General features: G+C 35.9%; 2 protein-coding genes across 6 annotated transcripts in view; one reads left to right on the top strand and one right to left on the bottom strand.

Annotated features, from left to right (window-relative positions):
* The window catches only part of MTBP (MDM2 binding protein), an 88,215-nt gene extending 74,447 nt beyond the window's left edge, over positions 1–13,768 (bottom strand). For all 5 annotated transcript variants that reach the window (XR_008668008.2, XR_008668009.2, XM_055349254.2 and 2 more), the window contains exons 1-7: positions 13,567–13,768; positions 12,642–12,722; positions 8,073–8,146; positions 7,827–7,978; positions 5,252–5,310; positions 3,579–3,723; positions 2,489–2,606 (exon numbers count right to left, since the gene is read on the bottom strand). Coding sequence is in view for 3 of the 5 variants with exons in the window: in XM_055349254.2 (XP_055205229.2) it covers positions 2,489–2,606; positions 3,579–3,723; positions 5,252–5,310; positions 7,827–7,978; positions 8,073–8,146; positions 12,642–12,722; positions 13,567–13,753 (816 nt within the window). In the remaining 2 variants the exon portion in view is untranslated. The remainder of the gene's footprint in view (positions 1–2,488; positions 2,607–3,578; positions 3,724–5,251; positions 5,311–7,826; positions 7,979–8,072; positions 8,147–12,641; positions 12,723–13,566) is intronic.
* A 3-nt stretch (positions 13,769–13,771) lies between these two features.
* Positions 13,772–17,802, top strand: part of MRPL13 (mitochondrial ribosomal protein L13) — a 49,868-nt gene continuing 45,837 nt past the window's right edge. The window contains exons 1-2 of the mRNA XM_031013747.3: positions 13,772–14,086; positions 15,845–15,968. Of these exons, the coding sequence (XP_030869607.1) occupies positions 14,060–14,086; positions 15,845–15,968 (151 nt within the window). The 5' untranslated portion in view covers positions 13,772–14,059. The remainder of the gene's footprint in view (positions 14,087–15,844; positions 15,969–17,802) is intronic.

Here is a 17,802-nt window from a genome sequence, read left to right as displayed (position 1 = left end):
ATAATGCTATAAAGATTAATACATCTTATTACAATGTAAAAGTTGAGGGGAAACCCATGTATAAATTTATTTTTGATTCCTCAGCTCAAAAGTGTGCTTCTCACATTTAGGTACACATCCTATTTTAACTTAGACATCAATTTTTCAGGTTTTCATGAAAAGCTCTCATTGGTCCTTCACCAGCTGGCAAGAGTATGTTAAGCTCATTCTATGCAGCCACAGGACCAAACAACCTCTTTTGCATTGTTCAATATCTGGCTTCCTACCAGTCTGTAAGTTATGCAAAGACAGAAGCTGTCTGTCTTGTTCCTTTTTTTTTTTTTTTTTGGCTTTGAGATGGAGTTTCACTCTTGTGGCCCAGGCTGGAGTGCAGTGGCGCAATCTTGCCTAACTGCAATCTCCACCTCCTGGGTTCAAGTGATTCTCCTGCCTCAGCCTCCTGAGTAGTTGGGATTACAGGGACCTGCCACCATGCCCAGCTAATTTTTTGTATTTTTAGTAGAGATGGGGTTTTACCATGTTGGCCAGGCTGGTCTTGAACTCCTGACCTCGGGTGATCCACCCGCCTCAGCCTCCCAAAGTGCTGGGATTACAGGCGTGAGCCACCGCACCTGGCTCTATCTTATTCTTTACTAGATCCTTAGCACAGTGTCTCACATAGTTTGTCTTTGATAAATGTTGCTGATAAGATCAATTGCTGCAGAAGTAGTAATAGTAAAGATGCTAATAATAGTAATGGTAGGCACAACAACAGTGATAGCTAATGCTTACTGAGTGGTTACTCTGTGCTTTAAATAATTTAATCCTCACAAAAATCTATGCGATAGGAACTATTATCATCATCTTACAGATGAAGACAACTGCAGCACCAAGAGGCTAAGCGTTGCACAACATGCTACGTTAAACTAGAAAGAAAAAAAGAGTTGGGATTTGATTGTAGGCAATATAACTCTAGAATCTATGTCCTTAATCACCATGATGCCTCTTGACTAAAAAGCTGTTCTCTACCAAAAAAAGTGATTTCAAGTTTTAAATGCATCCAGTGGAGATATGGACATTTAATTTCCTATTCAGGAGAATAAAAGAATCACATGAAAAGAACTCTGCCATTATCTCTCTGTATGTAAGCATGCAGTTTCAGAAAACATACAAAAGCAATTCTAGCAAACTGTATCTTCCACTCTTCCACTTGGCTATGTGGGGTTTTTTTTGGGTTTTTTTTTTTTTTTTTGAGACGGAGTCTCACTCTGTCACCCAGGCTGGAGTGCAGTGGCGCGATCTCAGCTCACTGAAACCTCCGCCTCCCGGGTTCACGCCATTCTCCTGCCTCAGCCTCTTGAGTAGCTGGGACTACAGGCACCTGCCACCACACCCAGCTAATTTTTTATATTTTTAGTAGAGACGGGGTTTTACCGTGTTAGCCAGGATGGTCTCGATCTCCTGACCTCGTGATCTGCCCGCCTTGGCCTCCCAAAGTGCTGAGATTATAGGCGTGAGCCACCCACTGTGCCCAGCCTATGTGGGATTTCTTTATACTAAAACATTTGCAGAGAAAGTTCACCTGCAGATTTAACCTGTCTGAGATTAGGATGAGCAAACATGCAAATCAACAAGACAAATCCAGCCACATTGATTCCTGTTGTCTAATCAGAGATTTTATTAAACCATTATTAAGGGTGAATTAAAAAGGAAGAAAAATTTCTAGTAATTAGTGTAACAAAACTTTAGAGGAACTCAAAAGTCTACTCATGCTCCCATGCTACCCTAAATAAACATTAAGAAACTTTCTTAGTTTAGTTTTGCCTATCTACAAAAATACATAAATTACTATGAACACTTATTTCAAAATGGACATAACTTACAAAACCCACAAACATTCTTTCATAGTAAGAGACGTCAAAATGAAATAGAAATTTCATAGAAATTCAACATTAGAAGAGTCCACCTAATACAACATTCTCATCTTATAATTGAGAAATCTGGGGTCCAGTAAGGTTAAAAAAATTTGTTCAAAATCTGAGGGCTGGTTAATAAACAGCAACGATCACCTAAGGTAGTATTATGGGAAGACAATATGCCCTAAGCAATTTTTCTAGTAGTTTACACATGCAATAAAATAAAGCAGTTTGGATAAACAACATGAACTCGATTAAAAATTCTATATTTTAAAAGAACATTACATTCTGGAAACAGCACTCGAATATAATCACATTATTATGTGATTAAATTAAAGTTAATTAAAATCAAATAAAAATTCAGTTCATTGGTGGAACTACTCACATATAAAGTGCTCAGTAGCAATAAGTGGTTTGTAGGCTAGTGTATTAGCACAGATATAGAACATTTCCATTATTGCAGAAAGTTCTACTTAGATAGTGCTATTCTAGAATATCTTTATAAGGTACATTTTCATTAAGATTTATTTAAATATCTGTGTTGTAAATAAAATTGAAAGGCCTACTTGGCAAACTGTGAATAATCCATTTACCTTTCTTTCCCATATCTGTATTTTCCCCCTCCATAATTCCTTTGAGTCAATAACATTTCTGAGATCTTCTAAAGATACAACATTAGCAGAAAGGTATTCTGCAATTTTCTGACAGTTTCTATAAAAAAAAGATTACAACAATTAAACACAGGGTTTTATATTTCACTGATTTAATCATTATAGTTAACTACAAGCCTAAGAGGCAAAATTGCAAAATTTATATTGGTGTATTTTTCCTATTAATATGAAACACCCATTAAGTCAGTCTCTAAGTGCATTGCTGACACATGTTCATTTAGTCCCAACATCCTCACAAATTTAGAGTAATTATCTTTAGTACTAAGGATGAAGAAATAGACTTTCCTCTTACTATTGGCTTAAAGGTGTCAGATGTATGTAAACACACACACAGGCACAATGTCACTTCCTTATCTTCAAAAAGAGAACTGCTCTCCTATATTGTTCCCATACATCTTTGCATGGAATTCTGTAACAGCACTTACCACAGACTTTCTTGACTGTTAGCATTCCTGTTTCTCCCTGCACTTCAATGAAAAAGATCATGTCTTCTCACTTTCTTAACTTACAAGCATCTATTGCTATGCTTGCCATAAAGGTATTGCTCAATAAACATTCGTTGAATGAAAACAAATCATGAAGTTATTAAATCCAACTGAATGTTTAAGGATCAAAATTGTAATATACAATTAATCCTTGCTAAAATATCATAAAACACAACAGTGTATATTTATTCCTACATTGGCACATAACAGAAAACCAAATACAACATGACAAATCCAGTGTATCTATGTTCAAAAGCACACAGTGTGCTTATAGAATTAATCCTCAATAATGGTTGTAAAACAGCATCAATAATATTTACTAAAAACTTAAATATCTCAGAAACATAAATATAAAATATGAAACATCTAGATTCTTCTCAATACACAAATTTGCAATCATGGTATAACATAAAATTTTATCGTCATATTAAAATAATTTTCAAACGCTGAGTCTGAAAAGAGAATAGTATGTTAATTGTGAAAACAGACAAGGCAGACAATAATCAAATATGAACAAAGAAGCTTACATTTCACAATGATTTCCTGCTATAGTGATCTTTGCTGAATACCATTCTCTCAAATGTTTTAATGCTCCTACAGTAGGTAAACAGTCTTTCAATTTAGGAGGATCTTTGTCAGAAAGCAATAGTATTATATCTACCATTGCTCTACCTAGAAAGAGAAAAAGGTATTTTTGTAATTTTTAAAAAGTTAGATCTGAAATGTCTCAAAATAGTACCCTGAATAACTGAATTTTATGTTTATTTAGAAAAATTAATTTTATATTTATTTAGAAGACAAAGGAAGCTTTTAGTTTTAATTTCTGAAATTCTCCAAAACAATATACGCCCTTAGGAATTCAAACTTTTTAAATGTTCATCATTTATTGAAAGCCATGTTATCTTGAAATAGCTAGCATATACTAGAAAACAATAAACTATATCATAATTACTTGCCAATTCTGCAGCAGTGGTTAATTACACACATCGCTCTTATGATCATCAATGCTATTGTACTCAAGAGAAAAAAAAAAAACCTGTGCAATTTCATTACATTTTTCTAAACATAATTTTGTTATCCAAAAGAGAATGAATAAGTGCAAAACTGTAATGTTCAAATAAATGATGTCTCTTTTATAAAGGACAATAAAACACTCAGAAAACCAATTATACTGACATCATCATTGGATCCTGAGAAAAAATAACTTCACAAAACTTTAAATTTTATAAAATTATACATTTCCTGAAGTACTACAAAAATCAAAATGAAACAAACTGGAGATAAATTTGATAATGAAAGTATTCTAATTTGCCAAAACAACTATGTAATATTTCAGTGCATACTTTGAACTCAACACATTTCATTTTAAAAGTTGATACGTTTGTCAACTCATTCAGTTATTTTTCTGTGGGGCTTTTTGTACTAATATATGATCTCCTTGAATATAGAGATCTGGCTGACTATAAGCTAAAAGCTCCTTTATGTTAATCACAGATGCTTTATTCATCATGGTACACTTGGCTCCTAATACAAATATTTACTTAATAATGACCTTCAATAAAGTATTCAGAAAAGAATACTCTTCAAAGTATTTGCGGATGCCAACTGTACCAAATATTAGATGGCAGCTACTTGATTAACACAAAGGAAAAAAGAAAAAAACCAGTTTTAGGAATATTATGATACAGTATTTCACAAGGTATTCTTTCCACTATGGGAAAAAATATAGGTTCTATAAAAAAATGCTGAGGAAACACTTTCTTTCATGGTATGACATTCCATTTGACAATGCATATAGTAACTTCACCATAAAAGAATGTTATCCAAATCATCAAGGCTAAATAATCTCCTTTTTAAAGAGCTGTTTATAGGATTAGTCTTCTACAGAACATACTCTGAAAAGCAACAGTCTGTAGCAGGAGGATTCTTCTTCAGCAATAACTAAAGAAACAGAGATAGTTATTTAATGTCCAAAGTTCTAATTTTTGCCTAACTAAATGAAAACAATGAAAAGAACTGCTACATCTCAGTAATGTACTCTCATGGATACATTCTGTATCAACTTCAATTAAAAATTGTTTTGCATTTTTTAATTTAAAGATTAGAGTGAGAACACTAACATAAAGAACAAATTTATCATTTATTCATAAAGTGTAATAAGATAAGATACAAATTATTGAAAGCAGTCATAAAATATTACCAGGAGCAGGAAGCTTGTCTGATAACTGATGCAAATTTTCTGCAGCTTCTTCATAGAGACTAAAATAAAAGGGTAAGTTAGGGAAAGAAGACCCCATAAATATATTTATATATAATCATAATAGGTAATATTAACTAAAAAGATTGTTGTACAGACACTGTTAAACAGGTTAGATGTATAATCTCATTTGATCTTTATGACAATTCCATGAGGTACTACTATAATACTATTATTATCTCAACTTTAAATAACTTGCCTAAAGTTACATAATTAGTATGTATGGAAGCTAGGATTCAAACCCTGAGTGCAAGTTCTTACCCACACCCCAAAAACAAACAAAAAAAGGAAATAAAACTCCCTAAATTATAACTAGCATATTAAATATAAATCATAACTAACAGACCAAACTTTTTTTGGAACCTTTTATTTATTTATTTATTTTTGGTTTTTGGGTTTCTTTTGAGACAGGGTCTGACTCTGTCACGCAGGCTGGAGTGCAGTGGCATGATCACAGCTCACTGCAGCCTCAATTCCCCAGGTTCAGGAGGTCCTTCCACCTCAGCCTCCTGCATAGCTGGGATAGCTGGGACTACAAGCACACACCACCATGCCTGGCTAATGTAGAGACGGGGTTCTGCCATGTTGCCCAAGCTGGTCTCAAACTCCTGGGCTCAGGTTATCCGTCTGCCTCAGCCTCCCAAAGTGCTGGCATTACAGGCATGAGCCACTGCACCCAGCCATTTTTCTGAATCTTAAAAGTAAGAAAATGCTAAGTGTTTAATAAAAAAGGACATGATTTTTCTCTGAATGGTATTTAACAGTCTTGACTAAAGAATATGACGCCCTCTTCAGATTCTTCAAAACTTATTAGTTTTATCTATATGATGCAATTTTTTTCTCAAAAAAGTTTATTATATAGCATAAAGGTACTTAAATCCTTTACTATAAACCCACCGTCTTAGAAACTTAAGGCATCTTACGTAAACTCTAGTTTTCAGGCTCCCCCTTGTGGAAATAATTATCAGGTCACTTATCAGAAACTTTTACACTTGCCTTTTTTTTTTTTTTTTTGAGACGGAGTGTTGCTCTGTCGCTCAGGCTGGAGTACAGTGGCAGAATCTCAGCTCACTGCAACCTCCGCCTCCCGGGTTCAAGCGATTCTCCAGCCTCAGGCTCCCGAGTAGCTGAGATTACAGACACCTGCCACCACGCCCGGCTAATTTTTTCTATTTTCAGTAGAAAAGGGGTTTCACCATGTTAGCCAGGCTGGTCTTGAACTCCTGACCTTGTGACCCACCCGCCTCGGCCTCCCAAAGTGCTGGGATTACAGGCATGAGCCACCGCGCCTGGCTATACTTGTCTTTAATAGTGGTAGGAAAACATATGGGATGATAAGAGTTTTTAAGGGTAAATGAAAGCACCTAAGAAATTATCTAAAAGTACTTCAATATTTTATGGATGAGAAAACAAAGGACCAGAGAAGTTACATGACTGGCCTAAGATTGTGTAAGTAAAGTCTACCTCTACTAATCCCTGGTTCAATGATATTTCTCTGGTTTGGAAAGGTCTCCTTTTATTAATCAGTACAAACAAACATGATCTGGAAAAAGGAAAATGAAATTTTTTAAGTCTACAGCTACTTACAGATATAATATGTGAATACTAAAATAAGAGCAGTTTTGTCATGAAATGTTATGAAAGACTAAAATAAAAGGTATTAACTATAAGAGGTGGGATATTTCATGAAGAGAAAAATTATTATCACAACTTATGTCACCTGGATCAACTTACATGTTGTACCACAATTGAAAAAAACCTAAAAGTGAACTAAATCATGTAAATATAATCCTCACAAACTCTATGGATTTTAAAAGGTACCTGAAATGCTGCAAATACACATAAATTAAAGTCACATATTTCAGCCTCAAATAGCAAAATGAAAATGACACTTTGGTATGAATGCTAGCTATTAACATTAAATAACGTTTCTATTCAAGCTTTTAAAATACATTATTGGCCAGGCACGGTGGCTCACAGCTGTACTCCCAGCAGTTTGGGAGGCCAAGGCAGGCAGATTGCTTGAGCTCAGGAATTCGAGGTCAGCCTGAACAACATGGCGAAATGATATTTCTACAAAAAAAAATACAAAAATTAGCTGGGTGTGGTGGTGCACAGCTGTAGTTCCAGCTACTCTGAAAGCTGAGGTCGGAGGATCGCTTGAGCCCAGGTCTAGGCTGTAGCAAGCCATGACTGCACCACTACACTGCAGCCTGGGTGACACAGCAAGACCCTGTTTCAAAAATAAAATAAAATATTAGGCAGAATTTATCTTCAAGAAAGGAACATGTTTATTAAAATATCACTTTTTATGATTCTTGACATTATGTAAGCTTAAGAAACTTGCATTTTAAAGAATTTTATTCAAATAAAAGGCCCAAATTGAGAGTCAAAAATTTCAATTAACTAGAGTTTCTTCAGTAAAGATGCTAAAATATATAATCTTCATTCTCATGGATTAAAATAACTGTCTAATATTAAGTATTTTAATGATAATACAAAAACCATATAAGCATACTCAGCCAAGGATAATGATTCCCTGCTATTACTGTCTTCTTCTTCAAAACACTCAACAGCACCCAAACATTCTTCGATATTCGTTTGAAGAACATCTTCAATTTTATCTTTTTCTGTATCAAAATGTATCTCTTGCCAATCAGAACTACAAAACTAACAAATCAAAAGATTGTATTAAATAATGGATCATGAAATTATTTATATTAGTAAAGACATTCATTAGTAGCTATTTTTAAATTTATATTACCTGATAAAATCCATATATTGCCTGCACTGCAAAGAACCACTTCTTGGAACCAGGTATACCACCCACTGAACAGGCTTGAAAATAAAACCACATTATTATTAAAAAGGCATACCATAAATAAGCAGATGACACAGCATATATACCGTACTTACAGACCATAACTTTGAAACATATTACATAATTATCCAACATATATATGTGGATCTTTTAAAAATCCCTACTAAAAATTCAAATACAACAATCTACCTAAAGAGCAAAATTCTTTACTCACAATAAATACTTGCCTTTCATTTGTCACAATTCAGAATTTCATATTATTATTTTTTATTATTTTAATCATCATTTCACACAGATTACAATCAACCATAAAGATGTTGAAAATACAGCTACTCAATTACTACTGAGTAAAGCAAAACCATGTAAGTCATTTTAGTGAAAGCAATTCCCTCTCCAAAGACTATGCAGGTTGGTTCAGCCTGACTAGAGACAGAGGCGTTAAAGAGCAACCCCAGTCTAAAGATAAGGAAGATGCTGTTCTTGGAGAATGGAGTATTATATGAGGATATAAAATTAAGGGTCACCCCAGGGTATGTGTCAAGGAGTCATAAAGAATTTAGAGCTATGTATAGAAATTAGACTCAAAACAGGAAGAAGAAATGTAACTGAGGCTTAACTAATGGAAGGAAGCTAGGTAAGATGCTAAATTCTTATTACCACTTTCTTCCAACAATCTCAGCAGAAGACTCCTCCTGCCTTAACAAAATAGAAACTATTAGGTAATAATCCCTGTAACATCCTCTCAGGAAAGATACAACTCAACTTGTATTGCCATTAATCTTTCCTCTTTCCTCCCCTTTAACGTGTAAGAGGCACTGTCCTTCTAATTCAATGTTATCCCCCACACCTCCTCTGAGACCACTGATTCTATTATCTAGTCCACTGACTATCTTTCCTGCATTTCAGTCTGCTCCCTTCTGTCTGTTCTTTGTCATTGCCATTTAAATACACACAAGTGTTTCTCAAAGTATTTCTTTTTTTAAAACAGGGGTCCCTTTAAATTCATCTTCACTTCACTTTCTTAGCTCTTCCTCAAAGATAAACTTCTGAAGGTACTGTCCATACCTGACTGTCTCCATTTCCTCATCAACTTTTCCACTTCCTTCCAAATGCATTTCAATCTGTTTTTTGTCTCCAATATGCCACTGAAAGAACACTCACCAAAGTCACCAATAACTGACTTGTTACTAAATCTAGCGGTTTTTAGTTCTGTTGTTATTTGACCTCTCAGCATAAGAAGCAAAGATGACACATTTTACTACTTTCTCTTTAAAACATTTGGCTTCTGTGGCACCCATCTTTCTGGCTGCTCCTTATTTTTTTTAAAAACTGGTGTTCAGTTCTTCTAAATACTGGGATTCAGTTTGAGGCTTTCTGTTCTCCCTACTATCCGTAAGCAATCCCATCCTTTCTCATGCCTTCACCTGACATCTATACATTGGTTCTATAATTTGTATTAATTGGTACAAAAATAATTGGGTTTTTTTGCATTATTTTTGCACCAACCTAATATCTCCAGCCCTCTCCTACATTTTGAGTTCCCGACACAAATATCCAACTTTTATAAAACATTTTTACTTTATTTTTACATTTTATTTTAGTAAACATGTAAAACATTTTTACATTTCTACTTCTTACTTTGCATCTTACAGGCAACTATTAACAGGTTCCAAACTGAACACGTCATATTCCCTCCAAATCTGGTTCTTTCTCACTAAATGCCACCATCATGCCATTACCCACACCAGAAACCTAATGTCATCCTTGATTCTTTTCTCATCCTTTCCTTCTTCTACATCATACCAATTCAATGCTAAGGTAGGTGAATTCTACCCCCATAATTTCCTTCAGATCTATCCACTTTTCTCCACCCTGGCTGCCTCTCCCATTCCTCATTTGGTCTTCTACAGAATCCCCCAGTACAGAAATAGCCATACTTTTCTCTAATCCATCTACTATACTGCAGGGAGAATACCTCAAAAGCACAGATCTGATCATGTCTCCTCCTTAATTAAAGCTTTTAATGGCTGCTGATTACCATTAGGAAAAAATCCAAACACCCTGACACTATTTACAAAATCCTCTAAATAGCCATGCCTACCTCTCCACCCTTATCCCAATTATAATCATATTGTACTTTCCGTCCCTCAAACTTGCCATATTACTGAAATCAATAATCCTAGTATGGCAGGAAATTCAGTGCAGGCAGTTTCCATTTGCATGGCTCTGATATGCACAAATCCCAGTTACTGTAGCTTAAGTAACACCAGTTCCCCAACAACCTGGTTCAAATTTCAGTTACCATGGTATATTCATTAACTATAATTGCATAGTTTAAGACTTCATTGCAAGCTTCTCAGTCTACAAAACCACTGTATACATAAAAGATGTGTGTCATGATCAGTAACCAATCATGTTACTACTTTTAAAGTATGTCATTGATTGGTCACTGCACAAGTGCCATTCAGTTCACACACAGGTAGCAAAGGATGTAATTGTGTTGCCTTCTGGTTTCCCAGTGTAAACCCATGTGATATTTTATAAAAATGGATAAATGGATAAGGGAATTTTTTAAAAAGAGAGAGATAAAGAAACACCAAAGAAACAAAAAGTGGCTAACACTGAAAGCAATCTTCAAAGCTAATGTAAATAGAGTTCTAAAAATAGCTGCTGTGACAAACATCTTTTGATCCAAGAGGTGAAGATGTCCCAGAGAAAATGAGGCTAGCAAAAACCTTAATATTAAAGGAACTCAGAGATATTTCACAACATTGAAAGTCCAGGTCGGGCACAGTGGCTGACATCTGTAATCCCAGCACTTTGGGAGGCCAAAACAGGTGGATTACTTGAGCCCAGGTGTTCAAGACCAGCCTGGGCAACATAATGAAACCCTGTCTCTACAAAAAGTTAAAAAATTAGCCAGGTGTGGTGGCTCATGCCTATAGTCCCTGCTACTCAGGAGGCTAAGGTAGGAGGATAGTGACACTTGAGCCGGGGAGGTTGAGGCTGCAGTGAAGCATGATTGAGCCACTGGACTCCAGCCTGAGCAACAAAGTGGGACCCTGTCTCAAAAAAAGAAAAAAAAGAATCGAAGAATAAAACATTGGAAGTTGATACAACTGGAATATGATAATTCGCCAAAAAAAGAAAAGATGTTCATTCTGTATCGTAAGTTACGTGATGATGTGAAGGTGGCAAGCACTGCTCAAACTACTCTTGGTAAGGTTTTTACAAAGAAATAAAACACTTTAATTCTCAATGTACCTAAGGTTTTAAAATTACAGGGTACAAAATAAATTTTATTTTTACTTTTTTTTATTTCCATGAAATTTTATAACAGTAAGAGAATTTTTAATGTTTTGACAAAAGATATTAAAGGTCATGGGACAATTCTAATTTTTCTCATTGATTATTATATTAGGATTGCTTTGCACAATCAATTATAAAGAACAACACTATCATACAAAACAAGGACCGTGTGTATAAGAAACCCTAAACACTCAAGGGAGAAGTAAAATTTATCATGAGAACCCCTGGAATACTCCCAAGAGCTCTTTTACATATACATTTGAGGTACAAATCAAAGAAAATCTTTCCTGCAATAATAGTGGTATTGACTAAAATTATACCAACTTGAAAATTAATGAGTACTACTAGGCCTTGGAAAACAAGCTAGAGTAGCATACACATATTAGAAATCATTCCCCAATGGTGTTATTTGACAGCGAGAGACAAGAGGTTCTCTAATGAAAGAAGAGAAAGGTGCAGATTGTACAGTCACGGGAACTACAAAATTATCAAAAGGAGCAGACCCTTCCTTGCATGGAAAGAAACTTCCTTCAGTTTTTAGGTATTGGTCTGTTTTGGCATCTCCATTTTCAGAACGTTTAAAGGACATTCTCCAGTAAAGGACAAGAAGCAGGAATAAAAGAAAAGATAACTATCAAAGTCAGTAAATGCATTTGTATAATGCCAGTAGAAGCTAAAGGAGGAAAGATTTTTACAAAGTACGGTTGGTCAAAAAAGCGAAATACTTCAAAAAGTCAAAGCAGATAAGAACTGAGAAAAGCTCATCGTGTTTAGTAATTATTAAGTACTTTTAAGAGAATCAGAACAGAAATAGGTAATTAATAACAGAAATAAATAAATAAATAAATGGTAAGGAAATCCGTGTGGGAGCATTATTTACATATTTTTACACATGATAAAATCATCCTCATAAAGCCACACTCCCCTTAGTTATACAGAACTAAGATAGGCAAGAAAATTTCATAAAAGGAGCAAAATTCAAGCTGAGAACCTAGAATAATTTTCATAACTTTACTATATTCAAGCATCTAGAAGAAAGGGGTAATTTATTTTTCAGTTTTGTACTCCCTTAGTTACCTCTGTAACTCAGTGCCTTGTACACAGTCAAGAAGTATTTCCTTGTACTCCTTAGGGTCCAAATTAATTAAGTTAATTTCCAGTACAAATGCTGTGCCAGAGAAAAGAGGAGTTTATTATACTTACCAGGGAAAGTACTATCTTCTGGATTAATTGAAGCACTAATGCTTCTTTTCAAGAGGTGATAAACATTTGCTGCTGTGAAGTCTGAAAAAGAAAACATAGACTAACTCAAAGGGCTCTAGATTTACATAATCTAACTTAGTCCAATTTCACCATCAGAGACTCTCAAGACCAGTAGGTTGTACATAAAAGTACTAAACGCTGCTCCAGATCTGTTCAAGTTTTGATACAGAAAATCTAAAGCAATCAGAGAAAATAGAAAAGGCTCCCGATCTGTACATGCCAGTCAGTTAGCACGAATGCAAAATTCCCCTCAAAAGAATAATTTTAAAGAGAAGGGAAATTCTGTGACAATACCTTATAGACAACTACATACATTTACTCCTCAAAATGCCTGTTTGATCGAAACAAATGAACACATAAAATGCAATATTGAATCTAGACGGGTGTGCCAAAAAGCAGTGCAATCGCAAACAATTAAAATCATTTAAAATTCATCATTTGTTTTTAAAACTTAGGTTATATGTGGGATGTCTCCTCCCATTAGATGTAAATTGTAGGACAGCAAGATCTTTGTCCATCTTGCTCCTTTCTGTATTATTTGCATGTGAAACACAGGAGCAGAAATAAGAAATGCATATCTTTCCAAAAAGCAGGAAATTCCATTACTAAGGCATAGAAAATTTATTAAGTTAAATATTTACTATGCCAAGAACTTCTAAGGGCTGGAATCTTGCATCCACAAATTTGTCCCTGTTTTTCCATGAAGATGCTATTTTTGCAGCCCTCATTAACTCTATCCCAGATAGAGTCCCAGCTTCGTGGGACAACTACATATTGATCCCTCTTCAGCAGAACTTGATCACAAAACTCAAACTTCTTCCCCTCTCCACAAGCCGTTCCCGCTCTTTCTCATTCCGGCGCTTACCCGGCTGATTCTCAGTACCCTCACCCGACGACACCTCTGGCCCATGTTCTGCCTCCCTACTGGCCGCCGACGGGAATTTTCCTTCCCCCCAGATCACCAGCAGCAGGTACCGATCCATCTCCTCAGAGATCACCCCCAATTTTAGGTCTCGGCTTCCACATCCAAACAGACGCGCGCTATGACGCATTTCCGGTTCCCTTCGTTTAGGTCGGCTGGAAATTATGTCCTCCGTCGGTTTTCCGCAGTTTTTCCACCAAGCGAGATATTTTCGGGAGTTATTCCCCAAATAACTGCATTATATGCTCCTCTCATGACGAAATTGCTGCCGTGGAGAAGACTGGAGGAAACTCGAGGAAGAGGGAGAAGCCGACAAGTGCTCGACGGGCTAGGAACTGTCCTGCTTGGGTGTTAGCGTTTCCCGCCGGGCCAGTAAGGCTGAGTGACCCGGCGTGGCTACTAGGAGAAGGACGTACGGTCCTGCTAGTAGAGGAATATGTCGAGTTTCTCTAGGGCGCCCCAGGTGAGCTCGGACTCTTATGGCTTGATGGGGTTCATTATACTGGCAGAAGGAGAGCGTTGGTTCCGGCAGATTAAGTAGTGAAGCTGGGGCGGCAGGGAAGCCGAGACCCTCGGCCAAGAGGTGACTTGGGAAAGCACAAGAGGGTCGTCAGTCTGGCAAGCACTTAATGTCGTTCGTCTGTTACTCGTCCCCTCTTCTTTTCAATCTGCCCTTTTCATGTCTTTCTTGGGGGGGCGCGGGGAAGAGGATTAGAGCAGGTCCGAGAGGTAATAAGGTGGATCACATAGGGCATTGTAGGCCCTTGCAAAAATTTGTTTTTTGACTGAGTAAAATGGGGACCTTTTGGAGGGTTTTGATCCACGGAGTAACAGGATCTGACCTGGTGTCAAAAGGAGCACTCTGGCTGCTGGGTCGAGAATAGACTGTTCAGAAATAGGGGTTAGTAGAGGACAGAAGCAAAGAATATGTTTGGAGGGTGTCAATCTAGGCGAGACGTGATGGTGCAGAGACCACGCTAGAAATACTATGGAGTGTGTTGAAAGTGGTCAGGTTTTGTTTGAAGGTGGAGCCAGTAGGACTTCCTGAAGATTGAGTATAGGCCAACAGCAAAAGAAGAAACAAGGATTACCCCAAGGTTTTTTGGTTTGTCCAACTGGAGGGTGTGTCGTCAACTGAGATAGGGAAGGCTGAGATTGAACCAGGTTTTAGGTGGAAGAATAGGAGTTAGTTTGGGTTATATCGGTCTAAGATGACTCTCAACTCAGTGCCGCTCCAAGTATGGTTCCTTCCTTGGGCTGTTTGTTGCCTGTCTGTGATAAGATAAATACAGGAAGTAAAATAAAACTTTTAAAACCTTTTGTAGGAATCTGACATCGTCCAGCATTTGTATTTTTTTCATTAAAAATTTTTTTTTCTAAGTATCAAACTATTAGTCTACAATGGATGGGGACAAAAACTGGCCTTTTTCTTATATGTAGACTAGTTTGAGGTTGTGATAAGTAAATTTAAGATAAGACCAGCTAGCCTCGTTGTATTTTTCCAGCATTGTTTAGCCTCTTGTGTATATGCATAGAGAAAGCATCTGGTGGAGATCTTTCTGGCCTAGAATTTTCTAAGAATTTGAATACATTGATGACGACTGTAAAAACAATGGTCTGTTACTGAGGCAACCTGAAGATACCTATTTCAGGCAACTTTTTAAAGTTGAAATTTATTCCACATCACCCATCTGTACTTTCCCAACTACATTGTTCTATTTAACTCTCCCCAGGAATTGAACTCCTGAATCATCTTCAGTTTCCAGTTGGCCACTCAGCTTTCAATATAATGTACCTACTAATCTCTAAATGTTTTTGAAGACCTTCATAAACAGCTTCTACTTTCTTACAAGCTTCTCATTGCCCCTCCAGATTCTATTATGTGTTATACAAAAAAAAAAAAAAAAAGTCATACCGTAAAGGGAAATATATCTTTGGGATATTTAGAACAAAACATAAGTCATATTGCTAACAGGAAACCAGGAAGGAATAATTACTGTGTTTGTCTTTGCAGAATGATTAGAAAAAACAACCCTTTTCCAGAAATAGAAATGAAAACAAAAATTCTTTAGCAATAGAGTTATTTTTCAAAGAAATTGTTGACATTAATTGTAGAAACATGTGATGATATATGATAATAAATTTAATTACTGTATTTCCATTTTAATGATAATTATCTTTATTTTTTCCTCTTCTTTTCTTTTTTTTTTCCCCCCCCAAGCAATGGGCCACTTTTGCTAGAATATGGTATCTCTTAGATGGGAAAATGCAGCCACCTGGCAAACTTGCTGCTATGGCATCAATAAGACTTCAGGGATTACATAAACCTGTGTACCATGCACTGAGTAAGTATTATTTTAGACCTGTCATTAACCACTGTAGTTTTCATGCCAGAACAGAATCTTGATGAAGTTTGACAGGGCTGAGTTTAAGGGCCCTTTTTATTTTTCCTGAGGATCCTGTATTCCATTCTTGTTGAAACCATACTAGCGCCCAAAACTGAATTTGGCTTATTCACGGGAAAACCGTATGGATCAGTTTACCCGGAACAAGCCTATTTTATGCCAGTGCCCAGCGAAATTATTAGTAGCCCTTCTTTTCACACTCAGAAATAACCTGATTTGCCCCATGACTTAAACTTTCACTTTTATATGTCTTTTCACGTGATGACATCCATATAAAGAGTTTTTAAGGGAAATAATTTTGCCCTCTCTTCTAAAAAATCTTTTCCCCTAGAAAAATATATGGTGTTAGCTAGGTATGGAAAGCTTATTTTCACTAATAAGATTAATAGACTTGCTTTTCTGTATCCTTTTTCCAAAATAAAAAGTTGTTTTCGTTCTAGAAGATTTCTACTTACAGATAGTTTTTGATAGACTTCATTTACCCCAGCACTTCATGGCCAGATCCAGATGTCAGTTTTTAGTCCTCATACTGGTTGACTTGTCAACAGCATTTGCTGCAATTGATCACATTTTTATTTAGCTTTTATTGTGCAATATATTAAACATACAAAGATGTATATATAAAAATATGTGATATTTTAAAGAAAATTAACCATAACAATTATAATGGTGAAATGAATATACTCAGCATTGGTTTGTTTCCAATTTTTTTGGCATTATGTTATATTACATTAATGTTGCTATCAATATTCTTGTGCCATTTTCTTAGCACACATGGAAGAATTTTTCCAAGGTATGCCCAAAGGACAGGAATTACTGGGTTTTAAGGTGCATAGCAACTATTGAGTCTTTATCATGCCAGTAGCATGCAAGAGTTTCCATTACTCCTCATCTTCAATAACACTTGATATGTTCATTCTTTTTGGTTTTGACTATTCTGGTAGAAATAAAATGCTTGCTTTGTGATTTCAATTTGCATTTTCTCGATGACAAATATGCCTGGCTGAGTATCTTTCCACTTATTGGCCTTTACAGCTTCCTGTCCTGTGAAATGTCTGTGCATGTCTTTTGTCAATTCTTCCACTGAGTTGTTTCTCCTTTGCTTTTTTCTTACTTTTATTACAAAAGGTTTCAAACTATCAGAAAAGGTCAAAGAATAGTACAATGAATTTCTTTATACTCTCCACCTAAATACAGTTAACATTTTATCACATATTTTTTATTCAACCATTTGAAAATAAGCTGCAGATGCCATTATAATTCCCCCAAAGTACTTCAGCGTGCATCTCCTAAAAATAAAGATACTCTCTATGTAACCAGAATGCCATTGACACATGTAAGAAAAGAAACAGTACTTTATTTAGATGGTCTAATGTTCAGTGCATTTTTAAATTTCTTTGGTTGTCCCAAGTATGTTTCTTATAGCTATTATTTTTTTGAACCAGGATGCAACCTAGGTTTACGTATTGTCTTTAGTTGTTATGTTCCTTTAATCTCTTAATCTAGAATAATCCTTCTTTTATTTTCTTCTCATTAACCTTTTGAGGAGTCCAGGCTAATTTTCATCTGGAGAACTTTCTTCTTGAAACACATTCTTCACTTGTTGCCCTGGATTCACTTGTTTCCCTGTTTCTTCTCCCTTTCTTAGTACCCTTGGCTATCCTCAGCTTTCTAAACTCTCAAATGCTCTTCTCACCAAAAATTGGAAGTACGTCAGGGCCCAGTCCTTGAACCTCTTCTCATGCCTTAGATGATTGCATTTTGTCTCATGTAT

Source organism: Gorilla gorilla, chromosome 7, assembly GCF_029281585.2.
Source record: "Gorilla gorilla gorilla isolate KB3781 chromosome 7, NHGRI_mGorGor1-v2.1_pri, whole genome shotgun sequence".
NCBI classification, from domain to species: Eukaryota; Metazoa; Chordata; class Mammalia; order Primates; family Hominidae; genus Gorilla; species Gorilla gorilla.
Note: the sequence above shows the minus strand (reverse complement) of the source record. Positions and strands in the feature narration are given on the sequence as shown.